Here is a 10,846-nt window from a genome sequence, read left to right as displayed (position 1 = left end):
TTGGGTTGCAACGTGCAGAAAGACTCCCTGGGGATCTGAGGTTTTCACTGAAGGGGCTTCTGCTTCAAGACTGGTCACTTCTGGTACACGGAAGCAGATTCACTCCATCCTACAATATTTACTTCAAATCCAATTATGCCTTTCATGTCAACTTGTGTCTAAAACAACTGAAAATTAAACTTCACACCTCCTCCATTCACTGTGCAGTAAAAACTATGTGACATCAGAATTACAAATCTAACCTTGAGCTGTCAGCAGACATTTCTGGCCACATTATAAAAGGTTTAAGAACTGCCTGCTTCAACTGTGATGTTTTTTTACTAACTTGTTTCAGGGTAATGTATCCTAAATTACTGCTGAGTCTTGGGGATGTTTTTGCTTCAAAATGAACCTTACACTTCCACGTCCAACATTAAAGGGTTAAATTATACGTGAACATATTGCAGGCGTGTGACTGTGAATGTGTTGGTGTGAGAAGTTGATACTTTACCCAAAGCCCAAAGATTAAAAAGTATGTTTTTATGAAGTGTGCCACTAATCAAATTAATTTCCTGAATCAACTAACGTTAACTCTCTATTCACTTCCAGCAAGTCGACGCTTAGTTCTCCAGATCCTTTTAGTTTTAACCAATCCGACGGCATCCAATCAAGTTGCAGGAGAGAATCACAACAGTTAGTTTACAGAGTGCCAGTCGGAAAAGAAAATCGGATTATTTTCTTCACAGAGTAACTAAAACGCTATTCAAGGACTTATCCATTGCTTTTCTTTTTAATTCATCTTTTTAATTAATTTAGACTTAAAACATAAAAATATCACTTTAACAGTTAAATATAACAAGACAGGGCAGAAACACAAAATAAAATGTCAGCACTATTTATTTTTTGTTCAGTCGCATTTGTTTTAACAAATGAAAACATTTTAAAGAGCATTCATGATTTTTGTAAATGTAAATCATTATTACTCGGTAGTTAAAGTGGCATTGCATTTAGTGAAGAGTGCATTATGACTGGTTTAGGACTCAGCACTCAAAGTTTAGATTTTGAGAGTTTGCTTGACAATTATGGAGCTAAATCCAGGTCAAAAGTTTTGTTCATTTGAAAAGAAAATGTGAACCTGAAAGTTCAAGTTGTGGTCTTGAACATTGAAAAATACAGCAATGTATTCAAAATATAAATAAGTGAATGAAAAGGTTTTTGGCTTGAATATAATTTTGATTGGGTTCTGGAATTTTTTTGAATACATTTTTTTTTTTTTCATTTTTCACTTTCATATATATTTAGATTTTTGAGTTCTTATATTTTTCAGTTTCAGATTTCACCCCAGTTTAATCTGCTGGTGTAGTTGCCATTCAACCCAAAACAACTTTTCATTCACTTATTTTTTATTTTGAATACATTCACTTTTTTTTTCAAATGAACAAAACTTTTGACCTGGATTTAGCTCTATTACAATGAGGTCCCACCTCTGGTAAGAACTGCTGGCAGCAGTAACTGAACTGTGCTGCATTTTTGTGTGGGCTGTGTTGGGATTATGAATGGGAACTTTGTGCTGTCTGCTCCATTTTAACAGAGAAAGTTGTTTTTTGTGATTTCAAGTAACATCTGCAACCTTTCACCAAATACAATTGTAAGGACGTACAGCACTTCAGAGGCTTTTGGAATAAAACTGGAGTCAGACATTTCTTTTCTTGCATAAAAACTTTGGAACTTCATGTTGCATATTTAAGCTCCACCCACCCGGTACTCTCTTGTTGCGAAATCGAGCGTACCCGATAGGCGTGACTTTCACTTTCACGTTTTTATCTTTCTGCTTTAGAAATCTGCAAATTGTCTCCACATATTTACAAGAGGGAAGTTCAGTAAGACTGTCCCGAAGACATCCGTCCTCAGAGGTAGGCATTCTTCTGCTGTGCGTCTATTTAAATAGTCTGTTTATCGATACTAAGTCGGCCCACAACACTGCGCAACCTGTATTAATGCTGGATATGTTGATGTCGCAGTGGGTTTGAATTTGTACAATAAATTTACTGGAATATCGTGATACCATAACAAAAGAAATAAAGAAGAAGTTACGTTAATAAATAAAATAAATGAACATCAGACTGTTGTCATCTTAATCTGTAATTTCCCGTCAGAGATTCGATTTATAGTCTCATCAGTAACATTAAGCGAACAGCTGTCCAGATCTATTTAAATAGGCTAAACAGTTTCATAATGAACACTTACAGCTAAAAGAATCAATGCGCAGACTGAACCAGGAAGGGCGGAGCAGAGAGGTACAGCGGTAGTAGAATGTATTATTATTATTATTATTAATTATAATAATTAATTATTATTTTTTAACTTTGGTGATCTGTGCAGTGAATTTATAAAATGTATCGTTGGGATTTTATGTTCTTATGTTCAGTCCTGTGGTCAGCATGTTTAACCGTAATTCCTATATGTTTTGGTGGCATTTATATACAAATATGTATATTACATATATGTATATGTATAATGTACAAATAATGTTTATTAGTTTTCATAAACACGTATTTTGCTTGCTGAATGTCCAGACTGTACAGTACATTACCATCCATCTCTGCAGCATGAAGTCCTCAGGTGTCCTTGTTGATTGTTGTACAGGTATGATGGTGAACTGCTGTGGTCTGCTAACCTCCCAGAAGGAACCAGGTAGAAAACAAACCTCCATAACTTTTTTGTACTTGTGTAAACTTCAAATGCAAAGGTATTTTTATATGTATATGTCACACTATTAAACATCTTGGTTGACAGGTCCACCTCTAGTGTAGCCGAAATGCAACAATTCAGTGAAGAGTAAACCTCAACAATGTAGGAAAACATGTTGCGTTCATTGCGTTTCCTTCTGTTTGTCGGTCAGTTCCTCTGAAGAGCGTGGAGGTGGAGCTGGAGGTGAGGGACCATGTGGCTACAGTGGTCTCCACTCTGAACTATGAGAACAAGGAGGACAAACCACTAGAGGCTGTTTTTGTCTTCCCTCTGCCTGGAGATGCTGCTGTCTGTCATTTCAGTGCTAAGATTGGACAGACACACATTGTAGCTGAGGTGAAGGAGAAACAGGAGGTGAGCTGGACACTAAAGAGTTACTGACGGAGGAGCTTTAAAACACAGCAAACGTTGCTCACATGTGTCATCTGTGTTTCAGGCTCGTGAGGAGTATGACGATGCTTTGAGCTCCGGTCAGCAGGCCTTCCTGCTGGAGGAGAGTGAGCAGAGTCCAGATATATTCTCTCTGAGTGTGGGCAGTCTGCCTCCAGGAGAGAGCGCCTCCATCAGGCTGGAGTACGTCATTGAGCTGGCTGTGCAGGCTGATGAAGGGCTGAGGTTTTGTCTGCCTGCTGTGCTCAACCCTCGCTACGAACCTCAGGGTAGGAAAACCAGCCAACACCTTCATCAGGAGCCCCTAAGCTTCAACTTAGTGCACACCACATTCTAATGCACCTCATGACATTATTTGCACATTTACTTGAGAATAAGCTTTATTGATGTATCTTTTGGATGGACACTTTATTCTGTATTTTTGTTCCTTATTTAGAATCACAAAAAGTCTTCAATATTATTTTGATTGCACTTTCACTGATCTAGTCTCCCTGTGTCATAGTTACAACTGGACCAAAGGACTTCAGTTTGTAACACCTCTTTGATTACATCATTTCAAACTTGTCTCATGTTAGGTAGTGAAGGTGGCAACGTTCAGGTGACCTCTGTTCCAGCCTCTCTGGTGCCCTACAGTCTGTCTTTCTCTGCCCGAGTGTCCTCTCCTCGTCCCGTCTCTAAAGTAGAGTCCAACTGTCCCCTGGACCCTCTCCAGCACCTCAACACAGAGCAAACCCAGGTGGCGGTAGGTAGAGTTCTAGTGATGATTGTTTCTTGTCACTGAGAAAAAGATATATCACAATATTTACATGTATCAGTGTGTTTTGTGAACTGCAGGTCAAGTTGGCTGCAGGACACAAGTTTGACAGAGATGTTGAACTGCTGATTTATTACAATGATGCCCACCAGCCCACTGCTGTGGTGGAGGCAGGACAGGCCTCCTCCAAGCCTGGTGAGGGACTGTTAGAGAAGGTGTTTGCAAATAGCAAGGCCATTACATTCAAACTGATGTAATGTGTAAGTATTCGATTTGTAAATAGCTGAGTGCAGAGTTGTGTATATTTTTCTGTTTCTCCTCTGTGTTTCAGGCACTCTGATGGGTGATCCAGTAGTGATGCTGAGCCTGTACCCTGAGTTCCCCCAGGCTGTGACGTCTTCAGTCGCTTCATGTGGAGAGTTTGTCTTCTTATTGGATCGATCTGGCAGTATGAGTGGTGGACAAATAAAGAGTGCCAGGGTATTAATTATGTGTTATTTCTATCATAGAATCATTCATAGTGTCTCTCTCACCCAGTGACCTTCACCATCTTCTCTCTCCTCCCTTAAGGATACTCTGCTGCTCCTGTTGAAGAGCGTACCACTAGGCTGCTATTTCAACATCTACAGTTTTGGGTCCAGCTATGAACACATCTTCCCGTAAGTCACTCCCTCAGGTCACTCAGTCCACCAAAAGTGTGCTTTGAAATCACTGTTTGTTCATGCGTAATTGTTCATGTCAGCCCTATCGGCAGACAGATAAGTGATATTAAGTGATTCTGCAAAACCATTGATTATGTTTGATGTCAATGTTTTTAAATTTCATAATTAATTCATCCTACAGTGAAGACATGCTTAATTGGAAAGATTGTGGTTGTATTAACTAGACCAACTGTAAAATATAAAGTTTGTGTGTTTCTGGTGACAGTAAGAGTGTAGAGTACAACCAGAAGACCATGGAAGAGGCTCTGAAGAAAGTTGACAAGATGGAGGCTGATCTGGGAGGAACTGAGATCCTTGAGCCCCTCAAACACATTTACAGTCAACCCTGCATTCCCAATCAACCTAGACAAGTAACGCACACACCTACACACACACACACACACACACACACACACACACACACACACACCTGTTAAAGTATCACAGGTAATGTTATTGTGTCATTCAGTCAGAACCTCCTACTAACAGGTTCATTCTTGCAGCACCTTGTTCTTTAGAATTACCATGGAAATTGCAAATTTCCCGGGTGTGGGACTAAGACAGGATTGTCTTATCTTAGAAGCACTGATGTTACTGAAACAGCAATCTAACAAAGCTCTTAGAGAAATATTTGGATGGCTCGACATATGCTGCATGTGTTTTGGGTGTGACTTTATGTAACTTAGAGTGATGTGTAAACTCTCCTCGTAGCTATTTGTCTTTACTGACGGAGAGGTAGGGAACACCAAAGAAGTCATCAATCTGGTGAAGCAGAACTCAGGTTCCCACAGGTGAAATTAAAAAAACACAACAAAACACCCACACAGTTCCCAGAATATGTCTCATTTTCAAACGTGTGTTAAAAACAAAACTACTGTATTGTAGGTGTTTCTCTTTTGGGATTGGGGAAGGGGCCAGCTCTGCTCTCATCAACGGGTTGGCCAAGGAAGGAGGAGGTCACGCTCAGTTCATCACAGGGACGGACAGGATGCAACCCAAAGTAAGACATCACAGCCTCCGTATCAATTTTAATGAAAAATGCAATTACGACAAATTTATAAGAACTGTAAATTTACACATTTGGTAAAAACTCAGTTCCTCTTCCAACTTTTTGTAAATTGTTTTTACTCATCAGGTGATGCAGTCGCTGCGATTTGCTCTGCAACCAGCTGTGGTGGACATCTCAGTCACGTGGGATTTGCCAAAGGGAGTTTCCGTCACTGCTCTCTCTCCACCAATCACAGCACTGTTCCAGGGTCAAAGGTCACTGGTTTATGCCCAGCTCACTGGACAGGTAGGAGCAGTAACACCTTATAGTGAAATGACTTTCTGGTTAGATTTCTCAGGTCAACTATGATGATACAAATGGTTTCTAACTCTGTGACGCTTTCTCAGAGTTCAGAGGCCTCAGAGGGCTGTGTGACGGTGAAGTACAGTCTGGCAGGTCATCCCTCTCAGAACCAGCTTCACTTCAGTCTCAGACCTGCAGAGGACACTGGGTAAAACAGCACTGTTATGTATTTGATTTAGTTTATTTAGATGAAATAAAACTGTAGCTATGGATGAGAAACAAGACACAGTTTAATAAAAGAATGTTGCACTGATACATTAAAGATCTGCTCAGTGGCTGACACACACAATGTGCAGAATGGCTTTATATGTAATTATTTAGTCAAAAAATACACTACAAGAAACAAGACATTGAATTCTTCATTTTTTCCTAAATACCTGTAGGTATACATGCAATACTTTGCAAAGCATCTGAAGTTACATGAAACATCAGGTAACTGTTCATAACATAATAGGTTTCCAACATTTCTCAAGATGGTTTCTGTTGTATTCAAATAAAATCAAGAATGCTGCATAGAAATAAATAAAACACACATTAACTTGCAAACATGCAAACCGTGATGTACAGCGATAAAAGAAACTCATAGAATCCCTGCAGCTGAGCAATATTGTTGAAGTGCTCTATACTATTTCAGTCTCAACAGTCACTGACATCTCTTTGTACTGTGCACTGCTGAACATACACGAACCCCAAAATAAATAATTAGTATGTTTATTATAAACATCTGTGTGTAGATGTGTTAACGTCTGTTCTCTGCAGATTAACAGTTCACAGGTTGGCTGCTCGGACTCTGATTCGCTCCCTGGAGATGGAGGAGAGAGAGTGTGAAGAAGAGGAAGATGGAGAAGTGAAGAAGAAGAAGGTGGTGGAGCTCAGTGTCCAATCAGGAGTGAGCAGTGCCTTCACTGCTTTCATTGCTGTCAACAAAGGCAACAGCGAAGCTATTCAAGGACCTCTGGTGCGCAGAAATGTTCCAACACCCAGTAAGTGTTTTCAAGGAAATATAAAAAACTACAGTTACGCTCTACTTACGAGATACTAGCTGACCATGAATGATAAGTTAGAGAAGCATGTTGATGTAGTGCTTTAACATTAAGAAACTCACTGATCATCTACAAATCACTGTTTTAATTTGTTTTGGAGACGAGAGCGAGCATGTGTTTAGTGCTCAGTGTGTTTGCGTGTGCACATCTGTTTGTATGGAAACTTATGAGACATTTTAACTTAACTGCTTGTTGTTAGTCATTGTAATAAGCTCAGAAAACAGTAGTTTTGTTGATATTGTTTCTTTAGTTATTGTCTTGGCTCATATCTTGACCTCATACTTTTTTTTTTTTTTTTATCTCAAAGTGATGATGGCCTGGGGTATGCCCCAGAATTTGTCCTGTTGTGCTCCTGTGAGGAATAGTAAGTAAAAATCTTCAAAGCTGAATCGGAGTGGAGCACATATCTGTCTATTTCCACACTTTTCTACACTTTTGAGATATTTTGAACAATTTTAACTGCTTGTTATTAGTCATTGTAATAAGGTCCCAAACCAGTAGTTTTGTTGATGTTTTTGGTTTAGCAATTCTCATGGCTCATATATTGACTTCATACTTTTTTAATCTCAAAGACAGGATGAACTCTAGTATACTGTGTATAAGAAGTGGACATGTTTACTGAGGTAATTAATAAAGTTAGAAATAGGGTTCTTTACAATCAAACTTATTTTTTCATCAGTGGCGTCGCCCCCTGCTGGTCATTAATAATAATGCAAGTTTAAGGCACTTCAGCATTGGCTTCAGTTTTCAGTACGGGAGATTGCCGCCTGGTCATTGAACTAATCTCAGAAACCACTAGTTTAGCAGTTAATGTTTATCTTTCATCATTATCAGGTAACGTCCTGACCTATTTCTCTTTATCTTTTTAACCTCAAAGTTAACCCTAATATCTTTGAAGACTTATCTATTACCAGCCATGGTCGTACTAAATGTAAGTATACAAGGTAACTGTGATTTTTAACACACAATTGTGTATTACTATAAATACAATACATGGATAGACGCAGAGCAAACAGCATGAACTACTGTATGTAGGAGTTCTGGCAGTCCTGGACATATGCAACATATAGTTGCCCAGGACTCTCAGCAGAATCCTCGTCACTGCTCAGATTTATGGAGAGCTCCTTCAAACAGCAAAACCTTCTTCGTTCCCTTGTTTTAAGATCCTTCTGGAGTTGTCATTGTGCCACATTAAAGAGACATGCCATTGGGGAACACGTTGCTTCATGGCAATGACCGCGGCCAGTGGACTTATTATGAAAACAACTTCTGCTGAGAGGAATAAATAATATGAAGGAATACTTCACCAAAATGCCCAATGTGGCTCTTGGTTCCTTTGATACTCATGCTAATAACAATACTAATACTACTAATAATGGTTTAGCAATACTAATGGTAATATTTATATTAATAACAATAATAATGATGAGTCACAATGGATAATAATCAGGCTGTGTGCTCTCTCAACAGCTTGCAAGAGCAGAGAGAAGGGAGGCGCCAGCCGAAATGTATTCTCCAATTTGAAGAAGAAGCTAGTTGCCTCAATGAAACCACAGAAGAATTCTCTGGAGAGTCATGGTGTTTCTCACTGCTACGCAAGCCTAAAGCCTATGTCTCTGTCCAGTGAGCGTGATGAGTCCGAGGAGTGTGATTATGATGATTGTAAGTCTTACTATTTTCCTCTACCACATCATACTGGTTTCACTATTACAGATTTTACCGTGTGATAAATGTAACAGTTCACTTTCAGGGCCTTTTGTTCTCTAAACAAACATACCCAAAAACATTTTTTACATCACCATGGGCTGTTATGCCCCAAAGAGATGCCTGGCTTACCCAACTATACAACAGCAGGTATCTGCATAGGAAATTTGATCATATTTCTAAAGCACCACATTAGATTTGTGGCAAAGACAATTAATGATTTACTTCCCCAGCAGAGCAGTGGATGGACTAGTGTTTATTATGACAGAGTTTGAATATTGTGGAAACTCAGTCATCACTGGAATCAGCAGGACGTTGAAATGAGAAATGATCTAAATAATAGTTTTATTCTGCAAATGCAGCTAGCTGGAGTCACATGAAGTTTAAATATGGGAGGGCTAATTTCGATGATTAGTTGTTGTCACAGCCTCATTAACGTTGTCGTGAACTGTAAGTTTGCTGTGTTAAAATATTAGTTACTCACATTGTTTATGATTTAATATGTAATTATTATATTTTTAAAGATATAATTAAACTAGAGACCGTTTTTGCAATGGGATCGTTTTGCATCCCTCTTATTGCCGGCACCCTTGGTCGAACCACACCCATCTTAGAACTCTGCCTTCATTTTGACCTCAACGACACACCTGTAAAGCTTTGTGACTGCATCTTGCACGGTTGCGACGTTATGGCAGTGACAAAATATGTCCGCAGACAGAAATTTAAACACTCACACACAGGCTCACTAAGTGAAAACAATACCAGTGTCGCTGACGCGGCTGTTATTGATTTAAATAGTTTATTTTCTTTGTACTCACTGGTTTCTGGTGCAGTGGTTTATACATTGAGAATTTCTGCATCTTACAATTTAAGTTCCTTCCTTGTATTTACTGTTGTTGCTTTTGTGTAATGTTCTACGTCTCTTTTTCTCTTTAAGCGATGTACATGGGAACCGGATTTAAAATTAAACCCCATCCATGTAGCTTGAGTAAGTAAGGTTATTGAAGATACACCTGCTCACAACTGTTGTGTTATTACCATGTCATTTTGTACACACATTCATGTCTCCCTCAGGATGATTTGGAATACATTTGGTGATTATCTGACTTTAAATCCAGTGCTTTCATCAGGTCGAACTTTTTATTTGTCCAATACTTTGATTAATGACGAAATACTTGCAAAACTAATGAGATCAGCCCATCGGCTCTACTTTGTGTTTATAGCTAATTAGTAGCTAGCAGGTAATGATGAAAGGTGAAAACCGATTCCAAATAAGGAGCAACAATATTATTTGAAAAGAGAAATGTGAATCAGTGTTTTCAAGTTCAGCATGTCACTTTTTAGTTCAGTAATTCACTCATATTTATTTCCTGTAATATACTGGCATCAATACGTCAGTATCAAATAGGAAAACAATAAGAAAAAAGACAAAACTAAAACGATTGCTCTAAATACATACCAGTCCAATAAACCACAGAGATTATTTTTATCTTCCCACTGTGATTTGTTTTCCTCCAAAGCCGGCTTGCCCAAACAGCCACCCAGAGACCCTTTGCTGCAGCTGGTCTCCCTCCAGAAGGCGTCTGGCTGCTGGGTGCTGGATCCAGATCTGGCTGCTGCACTGGGAAAGACCAGCGAGGAGGTGGAGAAGCCAAAGCCTGCATCGGTGAGTTATTGTCAAATATAATAACACAAATTAATAATGGGATTTATTTTTCAATGGACAGTATTTAAGTTTCTTTTTTTCAATTATTGTTATGTTGTTAGGAAGTCAGATTTTTCCTTTGTGCTATATCTTCTTTGTTCTTTTTGATTTAGTTTTGTATTCTTTGATTTGGTGAATCAGGTGAACCAGGACGTGTGGGCCACCATTCTGGCTCTGACCTGGCTTCATGGTTTCAAGATGGATGCTCAGGAAGAGTGGGAGCTTCTGGCTATGAAGGCTGTGTCATGGCTCCGAGCTCAGAAAGGTAAAAACCATAATAGTAAGTGTTAATCTGTTGTTTTTAACAGTGTTTGCTGGTTAAAATCATCTGTTTGCCCACATTCAGTCCGCTGATGACTTGTGTTGTGTCTGTTTTTCAGCGTCATGTGTGAAGGAGTGTGTGGAAGCAGGAAATGCTCTGTTGGGTTGCAACGTGCAGAAAGACTCCCTGGGGATCTGAGGTTTTCA

At 39.1% G+C, this 10,846-nt stretch overlaps 1 protein-coding gene across 3 annotated transcripts; it reads left to right on the top strand.

Annotated features, from left to right (window-relative positions):
• Positions 1 to 18: 18 nt before the first annotated feature.
• LOC116377664 (von Willebrand factor A domain-containing protein 5A-like) lies at positions 19 to 10,846 on the top strand. 3 transcript variants are annotated; one of them, XM_031839361.1, is made up of 22 exons: positions 19 to 83; positions 1,817 to 1,892; positions 2,626 to 2,673; positions 2,882 to 3,084; positions 3,167 to 3,389; positions 3,696 to 3,862; positions 3,955 to 4,069; positions 4,206 to 4,354; positions 4,445 to 4,533; positions 4,802 to 4,946; positions 5,287 to 5,366; positions 5,461 to 5,575; positions 5,711 to 5,869; positions 5,971 to 6,074; positions 6,686 to 6,909; positions 7,277 to 7,333; positions 7,847 to 7,900; positions 8,440 to 8,631; positions 9,611 to 9,661; positions 10,194 to 10,339; positions 10,520 to 10,658; positions 10,759 to 10,846. In XM_031839361.1, the coding sequence occupies exons 3-22, from the start codon at positions 2,628 to 2,630 to the stop codon at positions 10,836 to 10,838; spliced, it is 2,538 nt and encodes an 845-aa protein (XP_031695221.1). In that variant the 5' UTR covers positions 19 to 83; positions 1,817 to 1,892; positions 2,626 to 2,627; the 3' UTR covers positions 10,839 to 10,846. The 3 variants fall into 3 exon arrangements, with proteins under 3 accessions (XP_031695221.1, XP_031695223.1, XP_031695222.1); XM_031839362.1 differs by lacking the exon at positions 19 to 83 and having other exon boundaries at positions 1,345 to 1,892; positions 10,520 to 10,643; XM_031839363.1 differs by lacking the exons at positions 19 to 83; positions 7,847 to 7,900 and having other exon boundaries at positions 1,343 to 1,892.

Source organism: Anarrhichthys ocellatus, unplaced genomic scaffold (assembly GCF_004355925.1).
Source record: "Anarrhichthys ocellatus isolate YVR2014 unplaced genomic scaffold, GSC_Weel_1.0 scaffold1521, whole genome shotgun sequence".
Taxonomy (NCBI): domain Eukaryota; kingdom Metazoa; phylum Chordata; class Actinopteri; order Perciformes; family Anarhichadidae; genus Anarrhichthys; species Anarrhichthys ocellatus.
The sequence above is the reverse complement of the archived record's forward strand: the minus strand, read 5'-3'. Positions and strand labels throughout refer to the sequence as shown.

Bases quoted from the DNA above. Each gene is read 5' to 3' on its own strand.
- LOC116377664 (XM_031839361.1), top strand. From the start codon at position 2,628: ATGATGGTGAACTGCTGTGGTCTGCTAACCTCCCAGAAGGAACCAG. The intron at 5,367-5,460 runs GTGAAATTAAAA...ACTGTATTGTAG, and splicing joins CAGAACTCAGGTTCCCACAG to GTGTTTCTCTTTTGGGATTG. The intron at 6,075-6,685 runs GTAAAACAGCAC...TGTTCTCTGCAG, and splicing joins AGACCTGCAGAGGACACTGG to ATTAACAGTTCACAGGTTGG.